Below are 21808 nucleotides of genomic sequence, written 5' to 3'. Positions count from 1 at the left end.
CTAGAATGATTTGGAAGACTTTTGAACGATCTAGAACATTTTAGATTATGCAAGAGTGACTTAGATGATGTTGGAATGTTCTAAAAATCTGTAATAGTAAGACATATTTAAATCTTACAAGCTTCGAATTTGAAAAAAAAAAATCGAATCTTGGCATGTGTGTTTCTGAAAGATTTTCTCGTGGGTTCTAAAATATAAAATTAGAAAAATTACATAATTAGGGATCCTCTTTAATTTAGGTTAAAAGCTTATACGACTCACACCTCGACTATATAAAAAACAGATAAATAAAATAGAATAAAAACCGGTTTTGTAACTTGTAAGGGACATGAACTCTATCGGGTTGACCCATGACTTTATGAGGTTCATGAACCACTGAACTTGAAGTCCGGAACCAATGGCTTTCTTCCACGTGTCCACAGATTACGGGATGTTCATCATCACTCTAGTAGCCATAAAAACACTACTGTGTTTATTTATTTATTTGACGATAATGGTGCACAATCATATCCAAAACCAGACCATATATGAGTGACACGTGTCAAAATGGATATCACCGATTGTTTTTGCTTGATTAAATTCATAGACTGCCTTCATCAGCTCCCATTCAGGAGTAAGAAGAATTCAAGAAAACAAAAATGGCAGCCGCAGCCATCTCCACCTCTCTTAACCTCAAACCTTCTTCCATCACCGGCCTCCAGAAGCCGGCGGCGAAAGGCCTTCCTTCACTTACCAGAACCTCCTTCAAGATTCAAGCCAGCGGTGGCAAGAAGATCAAAACCAACACGCCTTACGGTTACTCTCTCTCTCTCTCTCTCTCTCTCTCTCATACATATATATACAAATGAAGTGATGTTGTAAACGACGTGGTTTTGTTCACAGGAACTGGAGGAGGTATGGCACTGAGAGATGGTGTAGATGCATCCGGAAGGAAGCCAACTGTAAGTTGTTCGCTTCCTTGTGGCCTCATAAGACATAAAACAATTAAACTAAAGAATACCGAAAATACCCTTTAATAGAGAAAAACGACTCCCATATATCATATAGATCAGCTAATGAAGTGTTATTTGTATTCAGGGAAAGGGTGTTTACCAGTTTGTTGATAAGTACGGTGCTAATGTTGATGGATACAGGTATAAATCAATAATAGATAATTAATTATAATTATGAGAATGCATATATATATATATACCTAGAGATCGTGTAATTAAATTTACAATTAAAATGAAAAGCTATATGTTCTTAATTAATCCATTGGGATATATAAATACGAAAATAAGTTGCTATTTTATGACCTAATTATTGTGGTAATCTAATTTCCAAGTATTCTTTATAATAATATGCAGTCCCATCTATAATGAAGACGAATGGGCACCAAGTGGTGATGTCTATGCTGGGGGTAAGTCTTTGTTCTGTACATCTTTCATATCAAGAGGTACAAGCTCTTGAAGCGTTCCTGCTTTAAGCTCTTGTACCTTAATTGCATGGCATCCTTTTTAATTAGTTTGTGGGTATAAATTATAATCTTGTTTTTGAGGCTGAAATTGAAGAAATGTTGGGATATATATGAATGTAGGGACGACAGGGTTGTTGATATGGGCTGTTACCTTGGCTGGAATTCTAGGAGGAGGTGCTCTTCTAGTCTACAGCACAAGTGCTTTGGCACAGTAGAATCAATCTATATATGCTTCTGTATGTTTAATATTTCTTGTATTTTTCGTCCATTATATGGAATTGTTTAAGTAAATGTGTACAATATAATACATCAAATCTTGTTCTTGTTTACTTATTCCTATGTTTATGCATGCTTACCAAAATAAGTTGCTATTGTATGATTTTGCCACTTTAATCTTTATTTTGCGCTAGAAAAGTGTAGACCCAAAAAATCTAGGTTTGTTTGATTTGATCGAATGAGACTACAACTACAAAGATATAGGATTAGAATTAGAATGGGCATTTAACATGGAATAAGCATATAATGGAATGGATAGTTATTCGATGATCATGTTTTCATGTTTTGTGAAATAAAGTATCATATAATTTGAGTTACCAATGTTACTTGTTTTGTCAGAATTATCATGAAAGTATTTTTTTTGTATTTGTACACCCATATTTATTTATTTAATTCACTATTTATACAATTATGATATGTTATTGTAGGTTTAGTCGGCTTTAATACTTATATATATTCTAATATGGTAGCTAAATTTTTATTTGGATCGTCATTACATATATTTTATTATTAAAAGTTAATATATATATATATATATATATATATATATATATATATATATATATATATATATATATATATATATATAATTTTGTGCTTTCATATCCTTTTACATTCCTACGGTCCAGCGTCATGAGCACCGGGCTAAGGGACGGTTGAGTAACTCAAGCGAACCGCCCTACCTTACTACAACATATAAACACAATTTTAATTTTATTTTACATCATTTTATTTGATGGTTAGCCTAAACAAAAAATATTATACTTTTGCTTTTTTTTTTTCTTTTTTTTTTTTATCTTTTCGTGTTTGCAAACAAAAATTGAGATTATAAATCCAAAAACTTCAACTACTGGAAAATCATAATCACACATCAAATATATGAATGAATGATATTTGCAAATCAAATCGTAGATGTTTTTTCATCCAAACACAAAATCGATTGAAGAATTCAAACAGTGATGACAGTTTAGAATTTTCTTATTTGATGACTTTAAATTCAGGCCATAGCTCTAGACTTGGAAATTCGCGTTTTCGTGTCGTTAGACATGTCAGACACTTATAAAACGTGTTTTGGACAACAAACATGAACACGGCGCATAATTAATCTGTCATATAACACGACACGAATAGACACGTTTTTAACCATGTTATACAAAAACATGAATTTATAGACATGTTATCTAATACCATTTTTAGCAAGAAAAACATTCATTTAATTCATTTATATGCTTGTCATGTGTCGCGTGTCTATACGTGTTGCATGTCACACAAATTCAATTCATGTTTTATACGTGTTTAAACAGATACATTCGTGTTTAACACAAAACACAGGGTCATGTTCTAAAACCCAAGGTCATTGTCAGCATGAAATACAAATTTCTAAAACCCACGGTCTTGTTCATCTATCAAATTGTCAAATCTAGCTCCTAAGATTCATTTTTAGCCCAAGGTGAAATTTCACTTTTTCTTTTAAATATTTCTATTATATATAATTTTTTTTGTTTACCAATGCTATTATATACATTATATGATTATAATAACAAAGTTTTAATTTACAAAAATAAAAAAGATTAAACAAAATAAAAAGAGAGCAAATACAGTTTACCCGGTCTTCTATAAGAAGAGAAGAAATGATATTACAATGAAGGTTTAAATTTACAAAATCAAAAGTCAATTATTGATAGGGAAATCACAAATTTGTCAGAAACTAATATGTCATTACGGACACATTCAAAGCACACAAACTAGAAAGTTACATATAAATGTCAACTCAAAATTTAATTTATACCCACCATGTTTTCTCTCTTAATATATTAAATGATATTGGGCATAAACCAAGGTTTAAAACATGTACGATTTTTTAATGAAAAAAAAAAAAAGGATTACAAAATGTTTTACAATTTTTATGTGTTAAGCATATTTCATTGTAGCTCTTCAAGTAATTCATCTTCTTCATGAAGTGGTGTTGAGTTTCGGGCATATGAAGTAACTGCTTGCCCATTTCCATCCATCATTGCTGACCTCACAAGCTGCATCACATAAATACTATTAATATTCCCTTTTGGATGGAATGGAATCAGGAAAGAATGGAATGGAATAAGCGATGACATTCCAATATTCCATAATCACATATTCATGTTTCGTTGGTCTTTGGAAATAATCAAATAAGATGAATATTTTGTATCATATGTAAATACAACATATAGTTTTATTAACTTTGTAACCTTTACACTATTTAAATTAATGAATTCTTTATTTACAAGAATTATTAATAATAAATACCTTTTCAATCTCATCACAAAGAGGAATGTTTTCCCTCAAATACTGCAATGCCCGATCTCTTCCTTGTCCCAACCTTCATGATAATCAAACACGAATATAATTATATATATATATATATATATATATATATATATATATATATATATATATATATGTAAAGAGTTTAGAAGACAAACCTTTGATCTTGAAAGCTATACCAAGAGCCCTTTTTCAACACAATGTCCATCATTTCAGCACAATCTAATACGCATCCCTGTATATATAAATAAATTTAATAAAATTATGCAAAAAAAAAAAAAAAAAAAGATGAAGATGAAACTAACCAATTTGCTTGCTCCCTCTCCAAATATAATTTCAAACTCTGCTTGCTTGTATGGCCTAGAAACCTACACAACATATTTTAAAAAATGAAAATTTTGTTTTTAAAATACAAAAAGCAGAAAAAAAGATATTATTTACCTTACTCTTCTGAACTCTTACTCGAACCTTAAGCCCAATGTCCTCATCACCTTTGACCTGTGAAAAAGTCAACTCATGAAAAAAAATCAAAATGGTATTTAAAAAAATTTATATATGTGGTTACTTACAGACTTTATCTTCCCTATAGGCCGTATTTCAAGTCGAACAGATGCAAAAAACTTCAAGGCAATACCTCCACTTGTAACTTCTGGATTTCCATAATACACTCCAATCTGATTTATTTATTTTTTCAATTCTATAATTAAAAAAAAAATAATAAAAACTTGATTATTTAATGAAAGAAAGATTAAAGTGGAGAGACCTTGTATCTTATTTGATTAAGAAAGATAAGTGTGCATCCAGCTTTTGATGCATTCCCTGACATCTTACGCAATGCTTGACTCATAAGCCGTGCTTGTAAACCCATTTGTTGCATTCCAATTTCGCCCTTCATAAATCATAACATAAATAAGATAAAAGCAAGGTTAAAAATGTAAATATGTATAAGTAAAAAAGTATGGAGATAGATGGTTACTTCAATTTCAGCACGTGGAGTAAGAGCTGAGACAGAGTCAATGCAAATGAGATCAACTGCACCAGATCTACACATGCGATCTGCAACTGGAGGAAGAAAATTAAAAAGTTTTTATTAATTAATAAATAAAAAAATAAAATAGAGAAATTAGGGTTTATTTAGGGTTTAGTACTTTCTAGTGCCATTTCTCCATTGTCTGGTTGGCAAACAATAAGATTTTCCACATCAACTCCTAATGCTTTGGAATATGATGGATCAAAAGCATGTTCTGCATCTACAAGCATTGCATTCCCTCCTAGCTTCTGAATCATTCATAAAAATTCTTAAAAAAAATGATTCCTTTTTTTTTTTTTTTTTTTTTAATTTACAAGTAAAAAAAACCTGCACTTCTGCAATGGCGTGTAGTGCTAAGGTGGTCTTTCCACTGCTTTCAGGCCCATAAATCTAAAACCCAAAACAAAGAATGTTAATATTAATATATGATCAGATTCTAAAAGAAATTTAGAAAACAAAAATGAATACCTCTACAATTCTCCCTTTAGGTAGGCCACCACCTAATGCAAGGTCTAAAGGAAGACAGCCACTTGGGAATGTTTCACTGTAAAAGCCATAAACTCATTTCCATAAACAATTCTGATTTATAATATACAAGATTAAGATTGCAATGTGTTCTCGTGTTTTCGGTTCAAAAGCTTTTAGACTGTGGTTTTTTGGAGGGCATTTATGTCTTTTGTCCTAAATAAGAACATACACAAGAGCTCCACCAAGGCTTCCAAGTCTCGTCACGCTTCCTTTCCCGAATGAGTTGTTGATATCATTCATTGCAGCTTCCAATGCTTTTTGCTGCAAATGTAACACGCTGAATTTCTTATCATGCATCATATTACAATGTTTTTCCTACATATATCACTACTTGATGGAATCAAATTCTACTCGTGTGTTTGTGATTTCAGACATAGGGAATAATGGGCTTTTAGTTAAATTAGGTCACCACCATACAATTCTTACCTGAGTTCAGCTAAAAAAGTATCAGATAACTAGAAAAGTATCAGATAGTTAACTCATATGTTGTGGGTAAGCTAAGAAAGAGGCGAAAATTCACAACCAAAGTAATCAAACAAGTTTATTATGCATCGCTCATGGAACTTATATATAGAGTGTTCTGTGTCCTAACCATTTTAGTGCACTATTAAGCTATAGATTATGTTTTGTGGAAATTCTTGGAGGAAATTGAAATGAATCATGATCCTAATCCTACTCAAAGTAAAAGTGATCGCTATAAGCTTAAGTACACACTAAAATTATCATCAATCCATCATAACGGAGTGAGGATTAGAAGATCAAATATTCCACTCTAAAGCTTCATCAACTCCGTTCTACTTGTTATACAACTTATTTTTATCAAATCTTCTAATCTTACAAGAACTTAGAATATTATACAGAACTAATATCTTCAAAATAAATGTCAATTTTGGGTCTAGCAAAATGCATAGCGATGTTAAACATCAAGCAAAAAAAGATTAAAGAACATACCCTGTCCAGAAAGCTAGAATCAGGGTCAGATGAAAGAGCACCATTGACTCGAGAATCAAGATTGGAAATAACCCTTGTTTTTTTGGCGGCAAACAGAGATATTGAGCGGGTAAAATTAAGGGTTTTGGATTGAAAGGAAGAAAGAGGTGAAGGTGAAACGATGGATTGCTGATACGGCTGTAGTTGGGAACCAAAGCAATGGGGTTTTGAACAGAAGAACACCATATCCATGGTGCTTTTAGAGTTTAGACTGAACAGAATTTATGGGGAGAAATATAAATTATAATTTGAATTTGGGAAAGCAAAGATAGGAGAAAAATGGTAAACGTAGGTAAAACAGAAACATTAGCAATAGGAGTAGCAGGGACGCTATAAAAGTTGGGCCTTATGGAAGTTGGGCCAACAATAGTGGCCTCCTTTAATGGCTAATCAGTACAATGCCTCGTCCTAGAAACAAAATTGCATAATAAAAATATATTAATAAGGCCTTGTTTGGTAGCCTCTTAATTGGAAAATTAAGAGGCAACCACTTAATTTTTAAGATGTAGACCGTTTGGTAACATCTGAATATATGCTTCTTAATTTTTCAGATGTCTCTTAATTTTTCAAATGTGAAATCGTGTTTGAAATAAAAGAAAGAACGCGCGTTTCTCTTTTGCCCTCTCTTATAATTCGCTTCTTTCCTCTCTTCTCTTTCTTTAACAGACGCCGACGACGCCTCCTTTCTTCCCATTGCATCTTCAATAGTTCAATTGCACGATTGCACCCCTCTGTTATTTTCTCCGACACCAGCCGACCACCGCTTCTGCCGGTACAGCTAGCATCGCCGGCAACAAACCCCTCCTACGAGCCCACTGCGGCGTCGGCTCCCTTTAAACACCAACACCTCTAGGGCCGCCGTTCAATAGCAAGACAACATGTATGTGCTTCGTTCTCCTCCAATCGATGGTTTCTGTATTTTTTTTTTCTCTTGGTTTTCTCCGATCGTCTTCTCATATGATCTAGTGATAGCCCCTTACTCCAATCATTGATTTCTATATTCCGATTTATGTGAAGTTTTCTCTGATTTATGTTATTATCTGGAGTATATGATTTTTAAAGCATATTCTTGATATTCTTAATAGAGAAGAAGAACCTGATGGTTTGTTATTAGATTTTTGTGGATTTTTTATGTGTTTATTTCCAACCCTAAATCACAGCAGTTGGCTATGATGTTTTGGTTACAAAATTTCATCCGACATGAAATGTTCTTAAAGTTTGATTGATGAATTGGTGTATAGTTGTGTTCATATATACAGTTAATGTAAATTGTTATGTTTCTTTGTCCTCAAAAGCATTTCTGGTATATAATTGTGTTATGGAGATTTGATTAATAGTTTAATGTAGACTTTGACGCACAAAAAGAGCCTAATTTTATTCCCTTTGGTTTGTCTATGGCAGACAATGTTGAAGCCAGAAGAGAAAGTGTGCAAGACAGGGTTTTATGTGCTACATCTATGGAACTATTCAAATGGAAAATGTGGTCATTTGATGATTATTCTTGAATTTGTTTAAATGATCAAGTTTTGGTTGTTATTATGGTCTTTAGATTGGATTTGCAAGTAATTGATTGTGGCCATTAGATGGTTATTCTTGAATTTGTTTAACCGGTCAACTTTCAATTGTGATTATGGTCTTTAGGTTAGCAACATTTTTCCATTTTCATGTTCAAGAACATATTGTGTTTGCATATACTATTTCGTTATTCTTTATACAAAATTGCAAGTGTTTTCTTTTGTATGATGTTTTTATATTTTTTTAGTTATTCAGAAAGTTGGTTTAATTGTTTTATAAACAAAAACAACACATAAGGGTAAAATGGTCAATTTTATAATTCAGTATAAGAATTCAGAGGTTCTAACCAAATAGCATGTTTAAATTCAGATCTTAAAAATTCAGACCCTCTTAGAAATTCAGACCTCTTAAAATTTCAGATCTTAACAATTCAGAGCTTGCCAAACAGCCCCTAAATTTGATAAGATGTACAAACTTTAAATAGTAATCTTCATAAATGTTCTTTATCGCTTTTAGAAATATTTAGTGTCTAATTTTTTTAGGTCTTAATGTCATATAGAAGGTCTTTATGGTGCTAATTTGTATAGTTGTTGGTCTTTCGTTCATATATAAAGAATTATGTCATTTTTAATTTATTTTACATTTGTTGTAAATAAAAAAAAACAATAACACTCCCACCTCATCTTGGCGTCTTCTTCCAAAACCCTAAATGAATCAAAATCACATTTCTAACAATCATCAGTGTCGGATCCAATATCCAGAAGGAAGAAATAGTCATCGTCAAGGCGGGAATCATCGGCCTCTCCACCGCTGTTTAGATACACAGGCTCGAGCGATGAAATAAATTCACCCCCTCTTCATTCTTCCCCACCCCGTAGACTATAAATAAATTCAATAGTTTTTAACTTGTGATTTCTTTGAAAATGTTATTCATATAAGAATATTATTTTTATAGGAAAAATATCGAGAATGTGAACAATAATAAACTGTAACAATAAGTTTTTAAGAAAAAGCAAACAATGTTGTAATGTTTGTTTTCGTTATTATCTTACCGTCAAACTAGATGTCTTCCACATTAATTATGTAAAAACATTAGATATTATGGGCATTGATTGGAGTTAATAACAAAAAATTGTTGCATAATCTCAGCCGAAAGATGGTGATCATTTTAAGTTAATCACAAATAAACATCACTGTGATAAATTATTTACATAATTGATTGAAACAAATGCTCGGTCATAACATTATGGGGTCTCATATTCGAATTGAATTAAAATACCTATGAGTGTAAAAACGTTTCTTGTAGCTTTATAAGGCTGGAGGGAGTGGTGCCACGAAACCACACTCCCTCCATCCACACATAAGCGTCATGTTATTTTTTACCACGCAAGTATGGTTTCTTGCCACAAAAGATAGTGGTGCCATTTTTTTATTTTTGTTTTTTTGTTTTTTTAGCTATTTTAATTAAAACTTTTTTTTAATAAAAAACATAATTTTAATCTCTTTTTTAATACAAAACTGCTCCAGGATTAGATTTTTATTACTATTATTTACTTTTTATTTTTTCCGTTTAAATAAATTCCATAAAACCTAGTTTTAATCTTTTAATAAAATGTTTAACTACCATTTTGCTAAAAAAACTATTTATTAATATTCAAGATAATAACAATTTATGCACATTAATTTTTAAATCACATATAACTGAGTTATGCATTCAGATGTAGTTTTAAATTTATTGTTTTATATTTTAACAATTATTTCAAAAAGGAAAAAGAAAAAAAATTAATGCAACGTTCAAATTCTTCAACAGCCAATCATGTGTCGCGGTCCTCTAGAGTCGTGGTGCGGCCAAAACCGCAGTCTGGGGGCGGTGTGCTCGGTTGAGATCACCATGGTTCTAATTTCAAACACACTGGCGTGCATTTTCATCGCATTCCAACTCTTTCATGTCAAAAGGAATCCCGAATTGCTCCCAGAAACTTCCATTATCATGTTAAGCGTTATCACCTTGGCTCATATGATCCCCCTTTTACTTAATTTTCGAAGCGATTTTTATAAAAAAATCGAAAGCAAAACGTGTTTCTTGGAACCGATCAATGGATAGAAGTAAACGAGGTTCTTGTTCGTGTCATCACAATGGTTGCTTTCCTTCTACAATCCCATTTGCTCCAACTCACTTGGTGTTCAAGAAATGGCAATGAGAATAACAATAACAAAAATAAAAACCTCTGGGAATTTGATTGAAAGGTTTATGTGTATTTCGGTGGGATGATTTGTGTTCTTGTGATTTACGTGCAACAACAATTTGGGGGAAGATCGGTTTTGCCAAAGAGAATTAGAGAAAGTTTTATGTATCAGAAAGTAGTTGTTAATACTCAAGTAGGATGAGTTTTTTTGGGCATGTTGGCTTGTAATGTTGTTGGTTTTGTTTTGTATGTAAACTCAGGTTGTTGTAAAAGAAACAGTTTAGATTTATTTCTACATTTCATATAAAAAACTTCATTTTTTTGTTTTTTTTAATTAACTGTAGCCATTTTTGCATCCTTATTTCGTATTGTTAAACATTTTTTTTGATGTTTTGTACATAATTGAAGGTTGTTAGCCTTAATGGTTAGAATTTTGCAGTTCAATATGTACATATTTGTGTAGGTGTTGCTCATTGGTCAAATTGCAGTGAATAGCGATGTACTTTCTGCCATTGTACTTTTTTTCACCAATAATAGCAACATACTTACATTTTTTACACCAATATGTATAATGAATGTACCTAATTTGTTACAGATTTGGTAACAAAATACAAGTACATTGCTATTGCTGGTTTGCATGGCTTAAAATCCGGGCATCCATGACAAAAAAGCAAGAGGGGCCAAAACAAACATTCCAATCAACCTATCATAAAGCCGAGCCAATGAAACAACCGTTTCCCAAACAATCGAATTTTCCAAAAACGGCCTCAAAACTTGTGCAATCGATATAATCCCCCAACCAGTCGGTATAAACGCCAAAACACTCGAAAACATGTTCAAAATCGTCAATTTAGTAAACTCCAAAAGCATCAAAACTACAACCAGAATCACAAACTAACAAGAAGCCGGTATTTTAAAAGCTCTTTCGCACCAAACTTATCCTGCGCATACGTGATCACAATATAAACCGCAACCGCAGTGATCATAAAAACCCACGAAATCAAATAAACAACAATACTCGTACTATTGTTGGCGATTTTTAAATGGTAAACAACACCATATTGAAAAAAGAAGAATCTTAAATCAAGAACTGTTTCCAATAATTTCCCCCGTAAACCGGTTGTTTTCAAGTGATCCTGTTCTTCATACCACCATGTCTCCCAACTAATATCCGTTTTCGCTAACTGACCCGCCCGAATACCAAATCCAACTATATGATGGGATTGATTGGTTATACAGTAGTCAAATTAATTTTATCATTATTTATACACCAATTTATTCATGCTAATAGGAATTCCCAATAGGAAATGTCAAGTAGGTTATAATTACAATATAGGTGCGATTAAAATCCCCCAAATATTAAATATTCTCCACATTTATTTTTTTACTATTTATCTTCCTAATTAAAAGTATAAATATTCAAAATTTTATTGAAAGCTAACTTACAAAAAGTGCTCTAATGCCAAAATTTGCCACAGTATGCACTTTGGCGTTACGTTATATTTGCGAGTTCTATTTTTAATGTCTAGAAATTATTATTCTGATAAAACTGTGTTGAAGATGTGAACAGCAATAAAAAGTAACAGTCACCTTTTAAGATAAGGCAAACTGTGTCGCAATGTCTGTTTTCGTTATTATTTGCCCGTCAAACGAGATGTCGTCTACATTGATTAGGTAAAGACATTAGATACCATGGGCATTGATTTCATAAAGAGTTTGTAATAAATATACAATAACAAAAAAACTGTTGCATGATCTCAGCCGAAAGATGGTGATCAATTTAAGTTAATCACAGATAAACATCAGTGAACAAGTATGAATGAATGATTTGACAAAAAAATATATATATATTTATTGGGAATTTGATGAGTGGTTGCAAAAGAGAGATCAGATGGTGATGCATGTATATTATATATCATCATTTGATATTACAGACAAAATGGGTAAATAAATTATCACATCAATCAATTATCAAACCACAGCATCTCCAAGTTCAATTATAACCAAAAAATTATAAACTTTGTATAACGTTTTGAAATCTATTATGTATAACTTGAAGAAAATGAATCAGATTATGAGTATGTCTATCACCATTGAGCAATGTAATGATACAATGCTCATAAGACTGGGGCGACAATAACTCTCATCATATTCAGCCAAAAACGCTTTGAATTTGGAAATTATAATTGCAATAGATTAAAAAAACAGAGAAGAGAGCTCACGAATCTTTATAAATTGCAACAATAAAGGCAGATCGAGGTGTGGCAAAGCATATATGGTTAAAGCCTTTCTTTCAGCTGATGTTAACAGCTGCAACCACGATGAGGATAAATTGAGGAAGCGACGGCTTTCAACAGCTAATCGAGTAAGGTTAATGTTATCCCGTCGATTTAGGGTTTTGAGGATCCCGGTTCTAATTATGGGCTAACAACTCAGAATAGTTATGAAGCCGAAAACACAAAATTCTAAGAAAATAAAATAAACATGTGTTGGATGCGCAGCCCAAATTCGAAAAACCAAAAAAAAAAAAAAAAAAAAAAAGAATTTGTGGTTGCTTGGATTCGAGAATAATTATACCCTTCAACATTTTTTCTAACTGCTTTAATGCATATATAACAAAAATAATTATACCCTTCAACAAAAAAATGATGAATGGTTTCATCATTTTAGTGAATCATGCTACAAAACAACTTCAAATTTTTTTTTTTATAACAAAAATAACTAAACATGAACTAACGTAACTTGTAACTTGTAAGTAATAAACTAAATATCAATACTTGTATACCTTCCCTCACCCGCTCATATTTTGAAATCACAACAAATACATGTTGTTCATCTAACTTGCTTGTTGATGGCTATTCTAGTACAACGGAAACTTACCATCAACAATGGTCCTAATTTACCTACTAAAGAAAGTCTTTTCAAACGATGACGTGTACGAGAATAGTTGTTACATGACATTTCAAATGGTGGTCAATGTTGTGAGCTTATTCGTACGATTGACCAAGCTTTTAAGAAGTTATGTGTTATCTTACTACGTGATGGTGGTCTTTGACCTACTCAACGCATTTCCGTTGAAGAGCATGTTGCAAGATTTTTGCACATTGTAGGTAATGTTTAAGAAATAGATTTGTCTCTTGGATGTATCGGCACTCTAGATTCACAACAAGTAGGTGCTTCCATAAAGTTTTGTGCTCAGTTATAGCATTAGAAATTATAGTATTAGAAAGTCTTTATATTCAACAACCACAAGGTGATGTCCCTAAAGAAATTCGGAGAAAAGAAGATTATTTCCTTATTTCAAGAACTGTGTAAGGGCAATTGATAGTACACATATTCATGTCAAAGTGCCTAATAAAGATGTCATTAGATATCGTGGCTGCAAAGGATACCCAACGATAAATTCTTAACTGTTTGTTGATTTGATTTATAGTTTACGTATATTTTAACCGGTTAGGAGGGTACTGCATCAGACTCAAGGATATCGAAGAATACGCTCAATAGAGATGATAAACTAGTAATTCCAAATTGTAATTTCTAATAGCAACTTTTCACTTTTGTGTTTAAATTGTTATTCAAAAATTATTTACAATTTATTTGTAGGTGGCTATTATTTAGTAGATGCAGGTTTGCCTCACTCAACTACATTAATGGCGTCATATAAATGTGTTAGATATCATTTAAAAGAATATTTTGCTCGGGCCCTACAAAATGCTAGAGATTTGTTCAATCTTCGACACGCATTATTATGTAATGCTATAGAAAGGGCATTTGGTGTTCTAAAAAGAAGGTTCTCTATCATTAGAAATACATATGAGCCTTTTTTCTTGTAAAACACAATCATACATTTTTTTGGCGTGTTGTATTTTACATAACTTTTTGATAGTTGAAGATTGTGACAACGATCTTGAAGATGAGGTATTACAAGAAGTGTTAAGTGTACCAATAGAGGAAGTGAGACATAATTCAAGTGGTGCGTGTGAGGGTAACAGCATGACAGAACAACTGAGGAACTCAATTGCAAATCAAATGTGGACTAATTACTTATTGAGTCCAAACAATGAAATAAATATGTCAATGTAGTTTAAGAGTATTTCGTTATAGTACTTTCATATGCAAGTTGGTTTTTTTAATGTAATATTTTATAACTTGTACACTTGTGACTATGTTCGTTTTATAATAATGTATCTTTCTTTTTATGTTATGTAGAAACCGATAATGAACAAGCAAAAACCTTTTGTAAATGTCGGTAAAAAGTCACTCGTTAACTGGATAGAACAAATGGATGTTGCATTTGTTGAGCAGCTCAATAAGAAACTTAACATGAATTTAACTAAAAGTAATATAAAAAATCGTTTGAAAAGTTTGAAATCTTGTTTTTCACAAAGGTATGACACGTTACATGGGATTTCCTTGACTGGGTTCGGTTGGAATGCTGAAACCCAACTACTTGAAGCAGATGATCTAGTTTGGGATCACTTAATTAAGGTTAGTGTTCGTCTTACGTTGTATTTAGTTTTGTGTAATCTTATGTTATTATTAAGATTTTTAATGTATTTTGGGTTTTTAAACAGTCAAAGCCTGAAGCAGTTATACTGAATACAAAAAAGTGGCCAAATTCGAGCAAATGTTGGTATTATTTGCAAGAGACAAACCTTCAGGAGAAAAAGCTGAAACAACAAAGGAGAGAAAGGTCAGGTTTAGCAAGACTACAAATATCAAAATAAAAAGTATTTTAGAGGTTGATGATTTATTGGCAAATAAAGATGTTATACCGGAGAACCAACATATAGATGATGATGATGATGACATTCAAGTGCTATCACTCATAGGCCTAAACAAAATTCTAAGTGTAAAAAAAAAAAAAAAAAAAAAAAAAAAAAAAAAAAAACTCGTTGTAGATGAAGTAGAAAAGGAAGCTCAACCTTAGCCTCAACCAGAAACATTTGAAACAAATATCATGAATGTTGTTGGTGATACTACAAAATTTTTGAAAAAACTTACCATCATGAGCTCATAGGTGATGAAATTTATTAAGAATTGCAATTGATGGGTTTGGAACACCATAAAATACCAGGTGTTCTCATGTATTTGGCTCGTAACCAAGCAAATGTGAGGATGTTGTTTACTTGTCCAATGAACATACAGAAGAATCTACTAAAAACAATGATAGGCGGAGGCAAGTGATGATAAGGCGAATAGGTGTTTATTTCTTGTTTCTTTGTTTGGCTTATTCTTCATGAATTGAATTATGGTTTTTGGAATCGTAATCTGATTAACCTGTATTGATTTGGACAATTTTTAAAGTTTAGTTTCTTTTCAATAAATGTTATTAAAAGATAGCCACAAATATCTTCATTTTAATATTATTTATGTTTTTCTACCCGTTGATAATTGAATATTATATGTTCATCATATTGGATGGAATAATTTTTCTATATGTTTCATAGGATATTGATATTATATAACTGTTTGAATTAGAAAAAAAAAATTGCAAAAATAATCTTTGCGGTATGGATTTTTTTAGGGTTTTAATCCAAACTCCGACTTTTTTTTATTAGTGTTCCTTTTGGACTATTTTGTAAGTGAAAATTGATTAAATTGCCCTCTTGATATATTTTTTATATTTTTTTTATTTAATTTAATGTTTTATTAATAATAAAACATTAATTGATTAAATTGCCCTCTCTCTCTCAAGTAGACCCAAAAAGAGGCTCAACAAAAATCGGATGTACCCTCTACCATTTCCCATCAATCACGACACCATGAAACTCTCTTGGGTCAATGATCTGCCTTCGATCCTTCCCTTCGATTTGTAGTTGACGGCGACAAAGTCAAGGAAGGCCAAGAGGATCAATCGAAAAACGAACAACCCCACCTGTTGTTTTCCATCCTTCCTTCTCCGTTCATGATCAGACGATTTCTGCCTTCGCTCTTATTTACAACCAGTCAAGACCGCAGAGCCAGGGACGAAGATGATGACCAGATTACCCCCAAGAGTCTTGGATGAGGAGAACTGGTCTCTGATTTCGATTCTAGATGTCGTCTCCTGGTGTTACTGTTTTTAGTTGATTGTCGGAGCAAGAGAGGGAAAAAAAGGGTTGTTGGTTGACAAACTGGCCAATGGTGGTGATTCACATTGGATACCGATGGTTCTATGACAGAGTAGTAGTGGAATAGTAGTGGTGTTTCAAAATCAAGAGTATGCCTATTGACTGAAATAAATAAAGTGTTTTTTTTTTTTTCTATCAAGAGAGAGAGAGAACGAGGTTTTTATTATTGTTTAATTATTAAAATAAATATTAAATTTTAAATAACAAAGAAAAATAAAAAATTAAATATTCCAAATATATTACAATCATTTTAATTTTTTGAACGACTATTTTCACATACTAATTGAAAAAAACTATTTTCACATACTAACTAATCGAAAAAAGCTACATATTAAAAAAAAAAAAAAAAAGGAAACACTAAAAAATTAAAACCACCATTTTTGCATTTTTGTCTAAAAAAATATAAAAATCAAATTATAATTAAATAATTTGGAATTTTTGTAAATTGAAAGGATAAAATTTGTAAATATAAAACAAAACATTTCGAAATTGTGTAGTGAAAGCGATCTTTGCAATTATAATGAAACTTTAATTGACGTAATAGACAATAATTAGAGGTATAATCATGCCAATAGGATCCCCTCCTTCAGCTTAAATCAACTAATGTTTCATTGGAGTTTCGAAATGAAGTCTTGTCAATCGATTTCCAATTCAATCACTAACCCCTCCTTCAGACTAAATCTACTAAATCCTTCATATGATTTAGATTTTTATGCGTTGTCAAGTTGATCTTCGATTTGCCATCACATTCCACTTCTTATTTTTCTTAATTTTATTTGGGTGAGTTTAAGTTCTTTTAATCAGATTCTAATTTTTCTCATAAGTTACTGTCGTCCAATACCTCTTATTATGTCTTTTGTCATTAATACTACCAAAGTAATTACCACACCAATAACTTCTTCAACTTAAAATTATAATTATTCTAAATAATTTCTTCTACTTAAAATTATAATTGTTCACTATTTTTTGAAATTTAATTTACAAAAAGTGCTCTAACATATGGATATGGATTTCACATTCAACAGGTCTCCTAGAAATTATTATGAGAAAATTTTGTTTGTATTTGTGTTTTCTAAGATATATTGTATATAGTTTCGACACAAAATAGTTAATATGAAAGCATCAATTTAATGACTAATTGATTATTACACATTTACAAACAAATCCAATTGGATGTTATAGAAAATTTTAATAATAATAATTTCATTGACAAAAATCGAAAATGTGAACAGCAAAATAAAGTAACAGTGAGCTTAAGATAAAGCAAACTGTGTCGCAATGTCTGTTTTCGTTATTATTTGCCCGTTAAACGAGATGTCTTCTACATTGATTTGGTAAAGACATTAGATACCATGGGCATTGATTTAATAAATTTTATCAAATAAAAATAAAATAACCAAAAACTGTTGCATAATCTCAGTCGAAAGATGGTGATCAATTTAAGTTAATCACAGATAAACATCAGTGTAAAAAATTATTTACATCATTGATTGCAACAGCTTCGTTTTTGAAACAAGTATGAATGAATGATTTGACAAAAAAATAATATTTATTGGGAATTTGATGACTGGTTGAAAAAGAGAGATCAGATGGTGATGCATGTATATTATATATCATCATTTGATATTACAGACAAAATGGGTAAATAAATCATCACATCAATCAATTACCAGACCACAGCATCTCCGAATTCAGTTATAACCAAAAAATTATAAATTTTGTAAAACACTTGAAATCAATGATGTATAACTTGAGGAAAATGAATCAGATTATGAATATGTCTATCACCATTGAGCAATGTAATAATACAATGCTCATTAGACTGGGGCGACAATAACTCTCATCATATTCAAAACAAAAAAACTTGAGATTAAATCGAAAAAATCTATTCAAAGACCTAATTGGTAGTGAAAATTATTTTATGTTCCGATTCTGAAAATCGAAGATTCAAAAGAAGCACAATTTGAAAATCAGATTATGAATATGTCTATCAGCATCGAGCGACGTACTTGTACGAAGCTCGTAAGACTGGGGCGACAATAACTCTCATCATATTGAGCCAAAAACGCTTTGATTTGAAAAGTGTTACTGTAATAGATAAAAACAGATAGGGAAGCTCACAAATCGTTCTAAATTGCAACAAACAAGGGCAGATCGAGGGGTGGCAAAGAATATATTGTTACAGCGACCCTCTCAGATGATGTGAGCTTGGATGAAAGAACAGCTGCAACCACGATGATGATGGATTGAGGAAGCGACGGCATTTTATAGCGAATCGAGTAAGGTTAATGTTATCCGGTCGATTTAGGGTTTTAAGGATCACCGGTTCTAATTATGGGCTAACGAGTCAGAATAGTTATGAAGCCCAAAAAACATAATTCTAAGAAAATAAAATAAACATGTGTTGGACGCGCAGCCCAAATTCGAAAACCCAAAAAACAAAAAAGAGAAAATAATTTGTGGTTACTTGGATTCGACTTACGGATCATCTCTGTAACCCTCAGCAGTAGAAGAGGTGTATCAAATGACTGCAGACTGTAATAAAAAACGTGTTTATTTTTTTAACATCTGCATATTGTTGCATATATTAAAAAATTAAAATAAACTAATTTTATAAATCAAAAACAGTTTTTTAATATGGAAAATTTAATAATGTATAACATTTCGATAATAATTAATGATAATTAAGTAAAAAATAAGGATATTTCAACAAAAAAAATAAAGATATCTAGTAAAAAATAATGATATTTCATAAAAAATTATCATTATTCAATATAAAAAACGAAAAAAAAAATTCAACAAAAAAAAAAACGAAAAAATGTGAAATAAAATTTCAACAATATATTATAAAAAATTCAGCAAGAAAAAAGAAGAAGAGGCTGGAAAAGGTTGGAAGATGCAGTACAAATGTTGCGCCAAACAGAGCACAGGTATAGATTTTTGACTCTGAAGACTTCTAAAAACAAACAATTGTGATATGAAAAGTGTTGCGTCGCGTAACAATAAGAGGTCTGAAGAGGTTTTTTCCAAAAAACAAACAACACCTAAATCTACATGACGACAATTAGGGATCCAATCGGAGATAGATATTATTGGGGATTGCATTCCACATCTTTTAACCCGATCTCTAACCTTTATATGCATTCTTGCCCCGCCCCATCAAATCCCTTATGAGTATGGCTAAAAAATCATCGTAGGATACGAAAAAACCTGTTATGTACCTGTTTTGTAAAAGAAGTCCTTACCTTTTTATGTGTTATCGCCCCGCCCCATCAAATCCATTACGAGTTTGGCTAAAAAATCATTGTAGGATACATAAAAAACCTTTTAGGTACATGTTTTGTAAAAGAAGTCCGAATGGTTTTGTAAATCTACAAAATATTTATAAAAAAAAAAAAAACATAAATAATAATCATACACTTAAAATGTTCAAATGTTCACACATTATTCTTAGGGACAACAAGGTAAAAGAAATCACCATAAAAAGGGTGGGTTGGGAATTCCTAGTGACTTATGAAAATATACTAGTGTGAACATTTTAGTAAGAGAAATCCTAAAAGGATAATCTAGGAAGATTAGTGGTGTGTTTATTCGAACGCGAGTATATGTGTCTATAATAGTTAGTGGTGGTTGTGTGTAGTGGCATGAAAACTTTGAGATAATTTTTAGGACGAGTACGAATATGTATGGTGGATAGTATGGATCCGTACTACCGGAAGCACATAATCTGTATGGGGATCAAGAAGAGTCAAAAAGTGGTTACTAAGGAGTTGGAAAAGGTAGATATGGTGGTTTGGCACCATGATTTGTGAAGTATGTTTATGTGTCTTTCAATTTTATTGATTGACATAACTAAAAAAATATTTATGTTTAATAGTCATTATAAAATGATATTTGTTAATGACATGATCTTATAGGCTCACATCTTATAGCAGGTTAGTACTAATTGATTATTTATTAAAGTAATCAAATTATTAATAAAATTAATACTTGTGTTTAATTGGAGAAGTATTATTTTATGAAAATAATATTTTAACAACTATATTTATAGGAAATGATAATAAGAAAAAATAAAAGTTGTTACATTCATAAGGTATGAATATATATGTTATATTCAAATCAAATCGACACTTTAAATAAACATTTAGTTAGATATGTAATTACTAGTTAGTAAGGTAGAGTTATTTTTACATAAACATGTATAAAAGACATATTTATACATATATACCTACTAAATACGTATTTATACATCATTTCTATATATAAATATGTAAAAAAAATATCTCCGTATATATAAAAAAATGTTATTTTTATATATAAATGTATTTTTAAAACGTATAAATACGTTTTTAAAATATAACTACATAAATACATATATACAAACTTATTTATACATTAAAAAGTGTTTTTATACATATATACATACATATAAGTATGTTTTTAAAAATGGTTATATATACATATACATATACATATATATATATATATATATATATATATATATATATATATATATGTGTGTGTGTGTGTGTGTGTGTGTTTAATTCAAACAAATGCGTATATATACATATAAAATCGTTATACATATATATAAATATGTTTTTGAAAATGTTAAAATACATAAAAATAAACATATATATATATATATATATATATATATATATATATATATATATATATATATATATATATGTGTGTGTGTGTGTGTACATACTTTTAAAATGAGTATATATATATATATATATATATATATATATATATATATATAGAGAGAGAGAGAGAGAGAGAGAGGTAAAGTGAATATACATTACAACCCCATCTAAACTTAAATACTAAACTTAATGAAAGTACGCTGTTTTATTATATGAAAATTGTGATTAGAGGATTCATGATTAACAGTTGAAGATGTAGATTCATGATGTACATAATACTTTTGATAACGAAGCAAGAATATTGGTTATATTCTTCATTCGTGATGATGGAAAACAATATTGTTCACTAGGGTGACTAATAAACGATAATGGAAGAAAGAAAACTAGGATGATAAAACGATAATGGAGAGAATAAATGTTATTGGGGACAATATATAATTACCAAGTGAAAACCAAATCCAGTATAATTACTAAGTTAAACGATATATTTTAGAGGTTTAGTATCTAAGCTTAGGTGGGGTTGTAATGTATATACCTTGTTCCATATATATATATATATATATATATATATATATATATATATATATATATATATATATATATATAATAATAATAATAATATCCAATTTTGGACTATTGGTGCACCACAAAAAACTTTTTTGACAAAAATCACATAATTTTGCCAACCATATGGATCATTTTTGCAATTTTGTCTAAGATTAATAATTCAAAATTATTTAATTTATTTTATTTAAAAAAGA

General features: G+C 30.7%; 2 protein-coding genes, 1 long non-coding RNA gene and 6 other non-coding genes across 9 annotated transcripts; 1 reads left to right on the top strand and 8 right to left on the bottom strand.

The window, feature by feature from the left end:
* Positions 1 to 581: 581 nt before the first annotated feature.
* PSBR (photosystem II subunit R) lies at positions 582 to 1785 on the top strand. The gene is made up of 5 exons (XM_078965597.1): positions 582 to 795; positions 883 to 941; positions 1078 to 1133; positions 1347 to 1399; positions 1577 to 1785. Exons 1-5 carry the CDS (start codon positions 639 to 641, stop codon positions 1669 to 1671), a joined length of 420 nt encoding a protein of 139 aa, XP_078821723.1. The 5' UTR covers positions 582 to 638; the 3' UTR covers positions 1672 to 1785.
* Positions 1786 to 3573: 1788 nt separating this feature from the next.
* On the bottom strand, positions 3574 to 6874 carry RECA1 (recA DNA recombination family protein). The gene is made up of 13 exons (XM_078965690.1): positions 6543 to 6874; positions 5761 to 5852; positions 5532 to 5607; positions 5391 to 5453; positions 5182 to 5311; positions 5010 to 5095; positions 4797 to 4922; positions 4603 to 4707; positions 4475 to 4531; positions 4339 to 4401; positions 4192 to 4268; positions 4016 to 4088; positions 3574 to 3762 (listed from the first exon to the last, which is right to left on the bottom strand). The coding sequence occupies exons 1-13, from the start codon at positions 6771 to 6773 to the stop codon at positions 3655 to 3657; spliced, it is 1287 nt and encodes a 428-aa protein (XP_078821816.1). The 5' UTR covers positions 6774 to 6874; the 3' UTR covers positions 3574 to 3654.
* Positions 6875 to 10764: 3890 nt separating this feature from the next.
* On the bottom strand, positions 10765 to 12811 carry LOC145006538 (uncharacterized). The gene is made up of 2 exons (XR_013662937.1): positions 12505 to 12811; positions 10765 to 11943 (listed from the first exon to the last, which is right to left on the bottom strand). It is a non-coding gene; the product is annotated as an uncharacterized LOC145006538 (long non-coding RNA).
* LOC145007822 (small nucleolar RNA Z195/SNORD33/SNORD32 family) lies at positions 12164 to 12248 on the bottom strand. Its single transcript, XR_013663185.1, has one exon. It is a non-coding gene; the product is annotated as a small nucleolar RNA Z195/SNORD33/SNORD32 family (small nucleolar RNA).
* On the bottom strand, positions 12347 to 12436 carry LOC145007839 (small nucleolar RNA U31b). The gene has a single exon (XR_013663200.1). It is a non-coding gene; the product is annotated as a small nucleolar RNA U31b (small nucleolar RNA).
* Positions 12812 to 17804: 4993 nt separating the features above from the next.
* On the bottom strand, positions 17805 to 17890 carry LOC145007825 (small nucleolar RNA Z196/R39/R59 family). The gene has a single exon (XR_013663188.1). It is a non-coding gene; the product is annotated as a small nucleolar RNA Z196/R39/R59 family (small nucleolar RNA).
* An 84-nt stretch (positions 17891 to 17974) lies between these two features.
* LOC145007819 (small nucleolar RNA Z195/SNORD33/SNORD32 family) lies at positions 17975 to 18059 on the bottom strand. Its single transcript, XR_013663183.1, has one exon. It is a non-coding gene; the product is annotated as a small nucleolar RNA Z195/SNORD33/SNORD32 family (small nucleolar RNA).
* A 97-nt stretch (positions 18060 to 18156) lies between these two features.
* On the bottom strand, positions 18157 to 18246 carry LOC145007840 (small nucleolar RNA U31b). Its single transcript, XR_013663201.1, has one exon. It is a non-coding gene; the product is annotated as a small nucleolar RNA U31b (small nucleolar RNA).
* A 116-nt stretch (positions 18247 to 18362) lies between these two features.
* LOC145007843 (small nucleolar RNA U31b) lies at positions 18363 to 18452 on the bottom strand. The gene has a single exon (XR_013663204.1). It is a non-coding gene; the product is annotated as a small nucleolar RNA U31b (small nucleolar RNA).
* Positions 18453 to 21808: the final 3356 nt, after the last annotated feature.

The sequence above is a fragment of the Lactuca saligna genome, chromosome 7 (genome assembly GCF_052625555.1).
Source record: "Lactuca saligna cultivar CGN05327 chromosome 7, ASM5262555v1, whole genome shotgun sequence".
Taxonomy (NCBI): Eukaryota; Viridiplantae; Streptophyta; class Magnoliopsida; order Asterales; family Asteraceae; genus Lactuca; species Lactuca saligna.
This window is presented reverse-complemented; position numbering and strand designations above follow the sequence as displayed.

Coding starts and splice junctions, on each gene's coding strand:
- PSBR (XM_078965597.1), top strand. CDS start 639: ATGGCAGCCGCAGCCATCTCCACCTCTCTTAACCTCAAACCTTCTTCC. Junction 796..882: donor CAAAACCAACACGCCTTACG/GTTACTCTCTCT, acceptor TTTTGTTCACAG/GAACTGGAGGAGGTATGGCA. Junction 942..1,077: donor CATCCGGAAGGAAGCCAACT/GTAAGTTGTTCG, acceptor ATTTGTATTCAG/GGAAAGGGTGTTTACCAGTT.
- RECA1 (XM_078965690.1), bottom strand. CDS start 6,773: ATGGATATGGTGTTCTTCTGTTCAAAACCCCATTGCTTTGGTTCCCAA. Junction 5,853..6,542: donor ATTCTAGCTTTCTGGACAGG/GTATGTTCTTTA, acceptor TTACATTTGCAG/CAAAAAGCATTGGAAGCTGC. Junction 5,096..5,181: donor TGGAGAAATGGCACTAGAAA/GTACTAAACCCT, acceptor TTCTTCCTCCAG/TTGCAGATCGCATGTGTAGA.